Raw genomic sequence first — 15,165 nt, 5'->3', positions numbered from 1 at the left:
CTTTTAATTTGACTCGAAGCTAGTGACGTCGTTACATATCTCGTCACAGGTGATTGTAACTAGTGACGTGAAATAACGCTCACGTCTACTCCTACGTAACCTTGTCCAAAAATTGGACGACTCGACCAAAACGACAAAAGACCTTTACAACGCAACGACAATACCAAACCAACAAACGCAATGACAATGACAACCACCAAAGACACCTGCGAACCGCAGGAAGTATATGTGTAGCGAGACATGAGACTAAACATCGCGATACAGTAAAATAATGTCTCGCTACAGCGCCATCTGTTAGGGTGCGGCAGAAACGGCGCAAACATGCTGTAATTGCTGACATCTTAGGCTACAAATAAGTGTGTGTTTACCCTTTATTATAATAGTATAGATTAGTTAGATTGCAGTGAATGCAAACGAATCACTTGCTCACTTTACGTCCTCACCGAGGGGCTCGGAGTCTTTTTTTAAAAGGGGAATTCCTTATGCATACTCCGTGCCTCGGGGCAGACACGAGTGTTATGTGGGCCTCTCCCTATAATGGTGCATACCTAAACCCCTCTGTTCCCTCCTGGCCATTGTGTAGGACGCCGATTGAGGGGCTCGGAGTATACCTTAAGTTAGGCGAGGCCATAGTCAACCTCTGGCGGCACCAGCGGGCGAGGCGGGGTCTCCGAGCCCGCATTGCACGGTGCCGTCTTCCGAGGAGCGCCTTAAGGTGCAGCGTCCCAACTCGTTGGGACGCACCGAGGGCCCCTTCCCGGGGCGGTCAGTGGGGCGTCGCGGTGGCAAGCGCAAGCGATCCCGTGGCGCCCCACACAATGGCCAGGAGGGAACGAAGGGGTTTAGTGCGGTATGCCCCCCACTATGGGGGGGAGAGTCCCACATAACTCACGTGTCTGCCCCGAGGCATGGAGTATGCAGAAAGCATTCACCTTCGGAAAAAAAAGGCCATAGTCAACCTACACTGCGCTACTTCACACATATCTTTGAATTTCCACACAGATATGTGCATCACGATGTTTTCCTTCACCGTAAGAACGTCGGGTATAATGTACATATCGAGCCACCGACGCTCGAAACGTAGAGATACAAATTACCAGACTTGTTTATAGACATTTATAAGCTATGTATTTATTTTTGTTCCGCGTCTCGTTTCCAAATGTTCAAGCGATTGTAATTTATAAGTTAGAACACCGATAGTTTCCCCGAATGTACATACGTACCGACATACGTGAAGTACACATATCCGTAAAGATATTCAAAGATATGTCTGAAAGAAGAAAAAGAAGAGGAAGCGAGTCTACAACGTCAAAGGCCGGCAACGCATCTATAGTTCCTCTGGATGTCTGAGCGTCGTTGACCACTTCTGTGTTCCCGCCGCTCGTTTACTCCCTTCCCTTATAAAAAAAAGTCGAGCAGGGCAGTGAAGTTCTAGTCTAACTTAGGGACTCTGAGCCCCTCAGTGTGGACGTAGTAAGCTGGTGATATTTTTTTAACATCATAAGGTGGTCACCTGAATCCGCCAAAAAGGGGAAGCGACCACTGCCTATAGACGTTCGCAATAGCGTATGCGTTGCCTACCTTACATCGACGAAGGAGACGCATTAGAAGAGGATATATCCTCATCCTATCGTCTCCTCCACTGTCAAATCCATGTTCCCTTCATAAAAGGGCGGAAAAGGGACTAAAGTTGGGCCTCCGGCACTACAATGATCAGATTGTACGCGGAATTGCTTCCTATTACGCCTGTCTGTGTAGTATATTGCTGGGGGTGACCCACGCGTGCGAAGATGTTAAAGCGGGCTCTACCACTGTTATATATATATTTTTTATTGTTACAGAAATTAAAAAAAAGACAGTAAATATGAAATATGTTGCTGTAATTACATTACTCCTATGGGTACAGAATATCGATTGCCAAGTTAGAGGTAAGTTTTTTAAGTGCATATTTTTTTAATTACAATCTTACTAATATTATAAATGCGAAAGTTTAGATGGATGTTTGTTAGAGTTTGTAGCCTAAACGACTGAACGGATCTCGGTGAAATTTGGCATACACGTAGAGAATACTCAAGAACACATGGGCTACTCGCTTTTGTTTTTTTATAATTCCACGCGGACGGAGTCGCGCGCGAAAGCTAGTAAAAACATATTTTTGATTGTCTGCCTTTTCCTCGAAATTCTGTTCGCGTGGATACAAATCTAAGAACATAGTCTAATCTATGGCAAACATCGAGATCCGTTCAGCAGTTTAGGCTACAAACTCTAACAAACATCCATCCAAATTTACTATAAAATGTTAGTAAAATTTAAATAATGCTCAAAGAATTATATTTCTAAAAAGAAAAGAAACTTACTAGTTAATCTTACTTCTTACTAATATTATAAATGCGAAAGTTTAGATGGATGGATGGATAGATGGATGGATAGATGGATGGATGTGTGTTAGAGTTTGTAGCCTAAACTGCTGAACGGATTTCGATGAAATTTGGTATAGATGTAGAAGATAGTCTGGAAGAACACATAGGCTATTTATTTTTATTTTTTCAATTCCACGTGAACGGAGTCGCTGGCGAAAGCTAGTGTATTTTTAAAGCAATTTGGAATGTAATGAAATCACAATAAGACTTCTAGCTAGGAGACTTAAGATACATTTGAGATACATTCTTATTATTTTAAGTTATCTTAAATTAACTTGATAAATACTTGAAGCGTGCGCATATCTTTGGATCAATCGGACAATTGTTAAGTCTCGCTATGATTCCTAGCTTATATGGACACACTACTCGATGTTCAGTTGTCCGACTAAACAGTTGACTGCGAAATAATCGACAATCACAACAGTTTTGCGATAGTTTCGTCAAATGTGCACACGCTTTTATTCTGTTTATAAAAGTAACGTTAGAAAGAAGATTAAGGGCCTGTCCCACTAAATCGTAAATAGAGAATATGCATGTATTTTTTTCTCCGATTCTACTTGTTATAAAATAACCACAAAAAAAATTGACGCGAAAATATTCAACCATTTAGTTAAAAATAATTAAATAAAATTACGACCATTTCCAAGCGACTAACACGCGACCGGAGTTGTCATGAGACGATGACGTCAATCGTCTATTTCATTCATAACATACGCTCAGATGTCACTTCGACGTAAAACACAACAAAGTTTCTCAAGGTCAAAAAGTCAAAAATCGATTCATTTTTATTATTCCTGGTACAAATAAGTGGTGATTAATAATTCTATTTATTATTTTTTTTATTTTAAAGTTGGTTTTAATATCGTGTTTACAGTAAAATACTTCAAGAGTGTATTTCTATATAAACTAACGTAAATGAATTGTATATTGTCAACACAGCGACGACATATTAGATAAGCCACTTGCTTCGACCAATAGTGTGCGGTTTAGAACTTAGCGAGGGAATTTGAAAAAAGACACCTTTTAATAATTAAATTTCGCCACTAAATCACATTATATTTAAAAAATCTTTGCAGGAATGTTTTTATAGTAATAAAGTATACTTAAAAAAATGGTACAATTTGGCGTCATATGCATATTGCATACTGTCTAATCCAACGTGTAAAGCGATAGAAACATCGGATTTTGTTACCTTATCTGATAGTGACGTCATCTTTAAAATATCTGAATCTATCAGCCAGTAGTGGGACAAGACTTAAGTATTTATTGTTTCTTATATGTTCATATTTCATGGTCTGAATTGTTTAAAAGATTTTTGTTCGCGTTACATACGATAGTTTACGTAGGAACCGAAATGACAGTTACTCTTTGACCATAGATTAACGATTATTTTTCCACAGAAGGTCAAAATTGTGTTGACAAGACGAGTAAGAAAGCAGGACGATGTTTACAGCCGCAAAATTGTCATTCCGCAAATGATAATTTTTTGTAAGTGATCAATTTATCTATACTTTTATACTAATAAAATAAAGCGTAAACACACACTTCTTTGTTGCCTAAGATGTTAGCAATCGAAGCATATTTTCGAATAACTCTTTTTTTTTAATTAAAAGCCCTACACTTGCAATACGCTTTAGGCTATATATTTTTACGCCGTTAAACTTAGGGGTAAATATTTTGGATAAAAATTCTAATGTAGGAAAGAGACCATAAGTTATTGCCAACATCAAGAAAGCAAGGTTGCAATGGTTTGTCATTTCATATCATTTTGACATTTGCAACTGATAATTTAACACATGAAAACACTTTCATAATTTTACTCGGATGAAGCCGCACTGTAACAGCTAGTTACAGTATATTTTTGAATAATTCTTTCTTTAATAAAAAGCCCTACACTTCCGACACGCTTTAGGCTATATATTTTTACACTATTAAACCTAGTGGGTTAATAAATTCGAAAAAAATCACCTGGGAAAGGGGCTATAAATTTCGAACTGCCAACATTAAGGAAGCAAGGTTATGGTAACGGTAATTTTGACATTTGCTATTGAGAATTTGACAAATGTAAACAATAAAATAAAGTTTTTATAATTTCATGCGGATGAAGCCGCACTGGAACTGCATTCACATAATCCACATTTATATATCCTCTTTGCAATCCATACATACTTTCTGTAATTACTTGTAACTAACGGATTACGGTTTTCTAAAATACAGTCGGGGAAACTTTTAATAATATAAGGTGGCAAACGAGCAAGAGGCCTGGATACGCCGAAATGCGAACTCTACATATGTATACACGCGTAATTGCAGATGCGTTGCCCTTAATAGAGGTATATAAAAATGATGTATGAAAGAATTGTAGACCTCAAAAAGTTCTACAAAAAAGTCCGCAATGGCATATATCTATCTTTAACGGTTTTTTTACAATAACCACTTTTATGTTTACAAAATGAATTAAAGCACTTTTTGCAGCGTTCTTTTATTCGTTTCAATATTAATGCTTATCCAAATAAATGCGTTTGTTATCAGGAGAATTTAATGTAGAATAAAATTGTCCTTTACAGTATTTAAATTGGACTAATAGTTTAGAAGATATCGCGAACACAAACAATAAGTGTAACCGAAAAATCAGCTTACAAGCTACCGGGCTTAGAAATTTGGAATCTTGCATCGGTAGATTTCTGTTATTACGTACTAAATAAATACTTTTGGTAATAGGTTGAGAAAAAGGGCGAACGTAATAGGTTATATTTGTAATTTCACACGGGAAGTCGCGAGCATCTTACGTTGGATTGTTATCCGAAAATTTACAATTGTGGGAGAGGTCCTAAATCTTGGGAAATTTTTCAAATGAATTTAATTTCCAGTAAGCGTGGAAGAAGACCAACATTCTGCGAATATACGAAGAGAAGAATATTATTATGTTGCGTCCAGGAACAGAGACACGCTAATAGAAATAGACCCAGGTAAATCTTAGACCAAACTAACGCACAGTTTATTTTCACTTTGATTCCTGTCTGCTTTTGGACACTATAGTGTGTCTAAATAATTTAGATTAGTTTGACAATTCATTTCAAATTTAGTAGGGATGGGTTGTGTAATCAGTCATGAATCTTATCGATTTTCGATTTTTATTCTTTTAGATTGAGATCCCAGAGCAGGATGACGACACCTAAATTCTAAAACTTTACAGTTATCTGATTCGATAGTACTCGTTTGTGATGTAACTGAATGGCCATTAGTTATCTTGTCAAATGGGGCAGTTACGGGCTATCACGCTCTGTAAAAAACACACCTAAGTTCACTTATTTTCACAAAGCTGATTTTCACATATGTGTTGGAGACCACTGTAAGAATTACTAAACAAATATTGGCAGACAATTTCCGTGGGCCGTTTTCGAAGACAGGCGATTTAAAGTTGCCAAAAATCTGACTAAATTTAATTTTTATTTTGTAATGCTTGATTTTTATATATTATACTCGGGGGCCTATAACAATACCCTCTGCAAGAAGGCAGACATTTGCATTTGAATTTGTCAAATTCAATCAAATAAACAATTTTCATAATTTCATGCGAATGAAGTCGCGAAAAGCTAGTCATATTATAAAGAAACATTTGTAATTTTGTATGTATTGTGAGGAACAAAATTAGTACCGTGCTGTAGAATTGGCACAACTCTAGATTATCGGCATAAACGTCACGTCCCTAGCTGACAGCTGTCAATGTCACTAGAAGTATAGATAGATTGGCGCGTAACTTGAGTCTTGACGAGAAGTATTGCTCTGAGTTAAAAGCGACAGTATCAATTAAATAAGTTGTCTAATGTATTGAAATAACAAAAAAACTACTGGGCCGATTTGAGAAATTCTTGTACTAATAAAAAGCTATGTTATCTGAGTAACATAAGCTATATTTTACTATTTTTAACTCCATTTAGAGGCCAGTTGCACGAGTAAGCTAGTCATAAATTTAATGTTCCCTTTTTATTTTCAGCAAACAACCAGCTCGGCAAGGAAATAACAAGGCGCCTAAGTTACGTCAACTAGAAAGAGTCAGTGAAAGAAGTGAGTGATTTTAAATAAATTACCTTTTTCACTAATGAAAAAAAACATTTATTTACTAAAATCAGTCAAGTATTCGTATTAGTCAAAGACATAATAGTTTGTCTAAATAATTTAGATTAGTTTGACAATTCATTTCAAATTTAGTAGGGATGGGTTATGTAAAATCAGTCATGAATCTTATCGATTTTCGATTTTTATTCTTATAGAAGTTGGAATCGATAGATTTATAGTTATAACTTATGAATTAAAAAATACACTGTTTTCTCAAATTAATAATGACCATAACAAATAATAAGAGTAAATAAATGTTTATTACTACAGCCGTATATAATCGAATTGGATTTCGCTATTATTTCTCTCATCGCTAAATTCTCTACACTAAAATCAATACTAGAATTGTCCTCTAAATTAGTTAATAAGAAAATAATAATTTTAGTTGAGTTCGATAATTATTTAAACCGAATATCGATAGTTCATAATTGTTCGCTGCGTGTTTCGTCACTACACCTGTCTATTTACGTTAGACTTCATACAAATTGAATTCGATACTTCATGCGTCATTTATTAAACTAATATATCTTATTTAGACACACTATAACGAAATACGAACATATTTTCGCCGGTAACTTCTTTGAAAGCTACTTTATCTGTCTAATTTAGTGACGTGTCGTGTATTGACAGACAATAAAACATTTTACTAAATTATAATAAGCCACATATCTTACTAATATTATAAATGCGAAAGTTTGCATGGATGAATGTTTGTTTGAGTTTGTAACCTAAAAGACTAAACGGATCTCGATGAAATTTGGCATAGATGTAGCATAGTTCGGAAGAACAAATACTATTTTCTGTTGTTTTTTTAAATACACGCGAACGGAGTAGCGGGAGATAGCTAGTTATGTTATAAAATAAATTAAACAGTCTCACAAAATATAAACATTTAAATATGATTTAGTGACATCTATTGGCAATTAATTTAAATAAAATTATATTTACATGTTTTGAGGATCTATCAATAGATGGCGGTAGTAACATGTGAAGAATATCTCAAATAAAGTGTCTATGCTTACATATTTATCTCTATATATTTTCTTGAATTTCTTTGTTTTACTATTATATAAATTAGTACTAATACTAGCTTTCGCCAGCGACTCTGTCCGCGTAGTAATAAATTTAAACAAAAATAAGTAGCCTATGAGTTCTTTCAGACTGTCCTCTGCATCTATGATAAATTTCATTGACACTCGTTCAGCAGTTTGAGCTACAAACTTTAACAAACATCCATCCATCTAAATTTTCGCATTTATAATATTAGTCGAGAAGTCGAAGAGCGTCGGTGGCTCAGTGGTTTAAGCACTTGACTTGTAATCTACAGTACCAATGTGATTTTCGAATTTTCATATGTACATAATTTACCCGACGTTCTTACGGTGAAGGAAAACATCGTGATGCACATATCGGCGAAGAAATTCAAAGATATGTGTGAAGTCAACCCGCAGTGCAGCGTGGTTGACTATGGCCTAGTCACCCTAGTTTAGGATAGGCTCCGCTCCGAGGTCCTCGGGGACGTTCAGTGAGCTGGTGATGATGATGATGATGAATATTAATAAGATTTACGTTTTATATTTTCAGAATGTAAGGAATATAATAAAAATGTTCCAACATTTTTTAATACACAACATACATACGTTTTCGGAGGAAGTAACTCGAGTCCGCGAGAATTTCCGCATATGGTAATATCTCTTTAGGCTAAGAGCTCGCACTCCTTTACTAAAATATCGCACAACTGTTTAGTCTCTGATTCTTATGAGCTTGAGCACACAACTCCATGTTTAGTTGTGCAACTAAACAGTTGAGCCGCGAAACGATCGACAAACTTAGTTGTGAGACAGTTTAGTCAAGAGTGTGTGATAAAAGGGTTTTTCGTAAAAAATTTTGATTAAAAAATATGCTATGATTGATCTATATAACTAAGAAGCGTGTGTTTTTGCTTTAACCTTTTTTTTTATAACAGTAGGTGGCAAACGAGCAAGCGGCCACCTGAATCCACCGAAATGGAAAGCGACCGCTACCCATAGACATCCGCAAATGCAGATGCGTTGCCTACCATTAATTGACGGAGGAGGAGACGCACATAGAGAACACATTTCTCCTTCCTATGCGTCTCCTCCACTTTTCCTTCCTAGTCTTTCCTCTTAAGAAAAGGGTGGAAAGCAAAAGGGACTAAAATTAGGCCTCCGGCACCACACTCATCAGACGAAACGCGGAATTGCTTCCACTTCACGCCTGTTTTCTGTGTGGTCGTGGTATTACACCGGGCGAGCCGGCCCATTCGTGCGAAAATGTTTAAGCGGGCACTACCACTGTTAGAAATCCACGCATTTTACCGCCATATTCAGAAAGCTATCATTTACCTGCAATTTGTTGTTACACAAGTGGTTCCTAGGAACAAAAATGTAGAAGCATATTATTGCATTTATATAAGAGATGAACATTTGCATGTTCATCTCTTATTTGTGTCTGTAACTCGAAGATTCAAAGAATAATTTGTCAATTCGTCCGTGGACACCGGCCATGGCATTCCATACTGTGGCGATTCGATCACGTATGTAAGTAAGAATAGAAAGGCCTTTGACATTGGATAACGATAACTGTTACCAGCAATCTTGCTTCTTTTATATCAACTTGTAGGTTTTGTCTTTCCTGAATGACGTTTTTTTTTTAAATTATTTACTCCTAAAGTTTAATAGCTTGCAAATGTATAGAGGAAAAGGTCTCGTAACTATAAAGCTATTGAAAAAATATTCAAAAAATACTGTGACATATTTGTGTATTTACGCTATATTATATTTACAAGTATATAACAAGAATGGATAAGATATGAGAGTACGAAATGAGTATATTAGAGGAAGTTTGAGAGTAGCCCTAGTGGTAGAGAAGGTAAGGAGTAAAAGGTTAGCATGGGGGCATGTTATGAGGAGGGATGAATCGCATGTTACAAGGAGAACGTTAGTTATGAGTGTGGTACACCGGTAGAGGTAGACAGAAAGAGATGGATGCATTGTGTGAAAGGTGACATGATCAAGAAGGGAGTGATGACTGAGATGACGTATGATGTAGTTTTTTAGACGACAAAAATCCGTTGTACCGACCCTACGGGAGTAGGATAAGGAGAAAGATAATGAAGTACAGATATAGATAAATTACTAAGGTTTATATTCTGTGTTTTAGGGTGCCATCGCTTGGCGCAATTTCGACGGAGGATACAAATTCGGTTGTGGTGGAAGTGTTATTAGTCCGCGTTTTATACTAACGGCTGGTCACTGCTCTTTTAAAGCGAAAACCGTCAATCCTGTACCGGTTATTGTACGTTTGGGGAACGTTGATTTGGACCCTAAGTATAAAAATGGATACCCAATTATTGACGTAAGTAAATTTAATTCATTATTATTATAACGCGTCTTATGTTACAAGCTGTTCCCGTACGGCTTCATTCGCATGAGACTATAAAAACTATATTTTATTGTTTACATTTGTAGAATTCTCAATTTCAAATATCACAGTTACCGTTACCTTAATAACCTTTTTTTTTTTATAATATTAGGTGGCAAACGAGCAAGCGGCCACCTGAATCCACCGAAATGAAAAGTGACCGCTGCCCATAAACATCCGCAATTGCAGATGCGTTGCCTACCCTTCATTGACGAAGGAGAAGACGTACATAAAGAGGACATTTCCAATTCCTATGCGTCTCCTCCACCATCAAATGCACTTTTCCTTCCCATCCTTCCTCTTAAGAAAAGGGTGGAAAGGGAAAGGGACTAAAATTAGGCCTCCGGCACCACACACATCAGACGAAACACGGAATTGCTTCCACTTCACGCCAGTTTTCTGTAAGGTCGTGGTATTACACGGAGCGAGCCGACCCATTCGTGCGAAGATGTTAAAGCGGGCTCTACCACTGTTAAACCTTGCATTTTAGGTTGTAGTTTATGGTTTCTTTCCCATGTGAATGATTTTTTACCTCTTTAGTTTGATAGCGTGAAAAATATAGCCTAAAGCGTGTATAAGTGTAGGGCTTTTTACTAAAGAAAGATATATTCAAGAATATGATGTGATTGCTGACATCCTATGCCACTAATTAGTATGTTTATGCTTTATTATATTAGTATACACTAGCTTTCGCCCGCGACTCGATCTGGAAATGTTGTCGTGGAATAGGAAAAAACATAAGTAAGTAGCCTATGTGTTCCAGACTATCTACATGTATGACAATCTTCGATATCTCGCGTTCATAATATTAGTTATTAAGATAAATATTTAATATAAATATAGGTGAAGATCAAATCCATACACAAACATCCAGACTATAAGCCTCCATCACGCTACAACGATATCGCACTTGTGGAACTGGCAGAAGCTTTGAAATTCTCTGAGGATGTGCGACCTGCATGTCTCTGGACGAAGCCTGACTTTGGAGAACACAAAAGTGTTATAGCGACTGGCTGGGGTGTTACTGAAAGTAAGTAAAATAACAACCGTAACTTACAGGAGTAGGCATGGATACCATTTTTATTGGGCGGCGCTAAATCGTATAGAGTATATTGTATGTTTTTACTTTTAGTTATAATTGGTATAATTTTAATTTTAAATTTGTTATTTTCTGTGTGTTGTGATTTTTGTAAGTGCTGTAGTGTTCTGAATAGATTAAATGATTATTATTATTATTATTATTATTATTATAGAGTATAGATCTTACTTCTTACTAATATTATAAATGCGAAAGTTTAGATGGATGGATGTTTGTTAGCGTTTGTAGCCTAAACGACTGAACGGATCTCCATGAAATTTGGCACAGGTTTAGATCATAGTCTGGAAGAACACATAGGCTACTTTTTATCCCGGGAATAGTTACAGTTCCCGTGGGATTCATTAATTTAGTTTTTTAATGTTTACTCGATCATTCTGAAACGGTTCAACATATCTTATTGAAATTTGGCACAGATATAAAACAAAGTGTGGAGTACACATGGGATAAGCTTCCTTCCCGAGAAATGTCCGGTTCCCGGGATACGTAACTTTTTGTAATTTATATAGTTCGTATGTCTTCTAATACCACGCGGACGAAGTCGCGGGCAACAGCTCGTGTAAAATAAATTTATGCGGATTAAGTCACATGGGAAGTCAGCTAGTATATTATATTTTTAAATTGTTGATTGGTATGACTTGCTTTTATTTATTTATTTATTTTTTACGTGTGCTTATTTTTTGTTTTGTCCATACAATAATATTACCTTTCAATTAATTTCTTACTTTTCAATAATGTAACCGCTGTAACTTACGTACGGAGGATGTAAAGGTTTTTGCAGAACAACAGCGTTTTTACCCCTAGGGTACTAAACATATAGCTGAGCGAAAGCCTTATCAGTTCTGCATTGCAACGCATTGTTAAAATGTCTATATTTTAGCTTTTTTTTCTGTTCACTTTTCTTGTCATTAGTTTTGATTGTTAATAGTTAGTTTTCTCTTATCTCGTTTATATTCTTTTTTTTTGTTCAAGTGTATTATGTTGTATTATGTTGCAATGTGTATTAGAACTGATTAAATGTATGTTATTATATACGAGCTGTTGCCCGCGACTTCGTCCGCGTGGTATTAGAAAACATACGAACTATATAAATAACAAAAAGCTACGTATCCCGGGAACCAGACACCTCGGGGATGAAGCTTATCCCATGTGTACTCCACACTTTGTTTTATATCTGTGCCAAATTTCAATAAGATATGTTGAACCGTTGCAGAATGATCGAGTAAACATTAAAAAACTAAATTAATGAATCCCACGGGAACCGTAACTTATCCCGGGATAAAAAGTAGCCTATGTGTTCTTCCAGACTATGCTCTAAACCTGTGCCACATTTCATGTAGATCCGTTCAGCCGTTTAGGCTACAAACGCTAACAAACATCCATCCATCCATCTAAACTTTCGCATTTATAATATTAGTAAGATTAGTAAGACATCTATATATCAGTAAAACAAACACTGTCTATATTTTTATTGGTATGGTTAATTTTTAGACTCAACAACAACGTCGGATATTTTACAAAATGTAAGATTAAATTTATACAGTAACCAACAATGTGACATAATAACTCCGAGGAACAGATATTGGGATGGCTTTGCTCCGACACAGATGTGTGCGGGCGAACTTAATGGAGGGAAAGATACTTGTCAGGTAAGTGACAGACAAGAAACCGACAAGGGTATACACAAGACATTTAAAAAAAATATATATCTTTCGCCCGCGATTCCGTCTGCGTGGAACTAAAAAAAGTAGCCTATGTGTTCTTTTAGGCTATCTCTACATCTTTACCAAATTTCATAGAAATCCGTTCAGCCGTTTAGGCTACAAACTCCAACAAACATCCATCCGTCTATCTAAACTATCACATTTGTAATATTAGCATAAGGTGGCAAACGAGCCAGCGGTCACCTGAAACCGCTGAAATGGCGAAGCGACAGCCCATAGACATCCCCAATTGTAGGGTTTGCCTTAACCAACGGAGACGCACATAAAGAGGATATTTCCCCTTCCTATGCGCCTCCACCATCAAATCCACTTTTCCTTCCTATCGTTTCTTTTTAAGAAATGGGTAAAAAGGGAAAGGCACTACTAGGCCTCCGGCACCACACCCATAAGACTTAGTGAAGAATTGTACCCACTTGACGCCTGTCTTCTGTGTGGTCGTGCTATTGCTGGGGGCGAGCTGACCCTACAATGCAAACATGTCATGTTAAAGAATTAAAATCGGCCTAGTAATTTATAAGTTATTTTAATTCATACAAAAATAAAAATATCTTTAAAATATTAGTATAGATATAGATATACTAGTTTTCACCCGCGAATCTGTTCGTGTGGAATACAAAAAAATCAAAATTAACTAAGTTATGTGTGACTATCAAACAATTATCGAGATCCGTTCAATTTAGGATACAAACTGACAAACATACATCCCAACTTTCACAGATTACTAATATTACAAATGCAAAAGTTTAGATGTATCCTAAACTGAATAGAGGGTAGTCTGGAAAAACGCTTACTTTTGATTCCACACAGACGGAATCGCGGGGTAAATCTAGTAAGATAGTAAGTATAACTAAATATATCCAGGGTGATTCCGGCGCTCCAATCCAAGTAATGACAGAACCATCGGTAAGAGTATATCACATAATGGGTCTGACCTCATTTGGTGGTCGTTGTGCTCAAAAAGGGTCGCCAGCGGTCTACACTAGGGTTTCTAGTTATATTGACTGGATTGAAGATATAGTTTGGCCTAACCAGTAATATTTACGTTGAGAATTGTGTCTATTTTTAAGCTAACGAAGATATTCAAATAAGCATTATTTTTCACATTTAACGCCATCTATTGATAGATCCTCAAAAACATGTCGATTGTATTGAAATTGCCAATAGATGTCGTTTAACAATTATTTTTTTAATACTAATAATAATTTTTTTTAGAGAAAGTACAGATGGAAATTTTGTTCACTCTTATCTATTTTCTTAATTGTTTTGGAACTTATGAGTTACTAGCTTTTGCCCGCTACTTCGTCTGTTTAAAACAAAAGTAAGTACCCTATGTGTTGTTCCAGAATATCCTCTACATCTATACCAAATTTTATCGAAATCCGTTCAGCAGTTTATGCTACAAACTAACAAACATCCATCTAAACTTTCGCATTTATAATATTAGTATGATTAATTGTAAGCGGTTTTGTCTCCGTATAAGAAACCAGGGAATTTTTACGACTGGAACTGTATCACTTTAGTATAATTACGATATTAAACATTTTTAAACAATTCCTATTTTTATTTTTAAACACGTTTTCTTCAATATTAATAGACAGTTATTTTAAATAAACAAAAAAAATCGATGATTTTACTAACTAGCTATTGCCTACTACTTGCGCGTGGAGTTTAAAAGTTCACAACATACGTTCCTTTCTTCAACCTTTACAGGATGAAGAAGGAAGCCTAAAACGCCTACTTTTTAGTAATCTACGTAATAATAGAAATCTACTGATGCATTCCAAATTTCTAAGCGCCGTATTTCTAATTTGTAAGCTGATTTTTCGGTTACCCTTTGTTATATGTTGTCTGTGACAATATCTATTCAGACTCCTTGTCTTTGGTTAACCGGTATCTGTCATCGTAGAATAAACTAACATGTATCGGAGTTTTATTAAATACAATGATCGAGACCTACGAAACCCAAGCACCCTTATTGTTTGTGTTCGCGATATCTTCTAAACTATTAGTCCAATTTAAATACTGTAAAGGACAATTTTATCGTATAGTAACTGTTGCTCGCGATTCTTCCTCTTAAAAAAATAGCCTATGTTACTCAGTGATAACGTAGCTTTTTAAATGTGTTAGAATCGTTGAAATAACCGCCAATGGTTGTGGGTACGGACTACCGATCTTACGGTCGGGTTCGAATCCCGACATTCGACTGTGAACCATATCCTAGCACAAGCCTACAGCTTAGTTGTAATGGTTAAAGGAAATATTAGTAAATTAAAAAAAATCTACTAATATTAAAAAAAAAATCAGCCATCATTGTAAGCCATAGGTCGTCCACTGCTGAACGTAGGCCTCCCCCATTGATTGC

At 36.2% G+C, this 15,165-nt stretch overlaps 1 protein-coding gene across 1 annotated transcript in view; it reads left to right on the top strand.

Moving 5' to 3' along the window:
- LOC106103067 (serine protease snake-like) overlaps positions 1–14,354 on the top strand; it is a 17,570-nt gene extending 3,216 nt beyond the window's left edge. Inside the window, exons 2-10 of the mRNA XM_013282729.1 lie at positions 1,842–1,928; positions 3,821–3,908; positions 5,291–5,389; positions 6,418–6,488; positions 8,124–8,224; positions 9,723–9,917; positions 10,827–11,013; positions 12,571–12,728; positions 13,665–14,354. Of these exons, the coding sequence (XP_013138183.1) occupies positions 1,865–1,928; positions 3,821–3,908; positions 5,291–5,389; positions 6,418–6,488; positions 8,124–8,224; positions 9,723–9,917; positions 10,827–11,013; positions 12,571–12,728; positions 13,665–13,838 (1,137 nt within the window). The 5' untranslated portion in view covers positions 1,842–1,864 and the 3' untranslated portion in view covers positions 13,839–14,354. The remainder of the gene's footprint in view (positions 1–1,841; positions 1,929–3,820; positions 3,909–5,290; positions 5,390–6,417; positions 6,489–8,123; positions 8,225–9,722; positions 9,918–10,826; positions 11,014–12,570; positions 12,729–13,664) is intronic.
- The last annotated feature ends 811 nt before the right edge of the window (positions 14,355–15,165 follow it).

Source organism: Papilio polytes, unplaced genomic scaffold (genome assembly GCF_000836215.1).
Source record: "Papilio polytes unplaced genomic scaffold, Ppol_1.0 DF823879.1, whole genome shotgun sequence".
Lineage (NCBI taxonomy): Eukaryota > Metazoa > Arthropoda > Insecta > Lepidoptera > Papilionidae > Papilio > Papilio polytes.
This window is presented reverse-complemented; position numbering and strand designations above follow the sequence as displayed.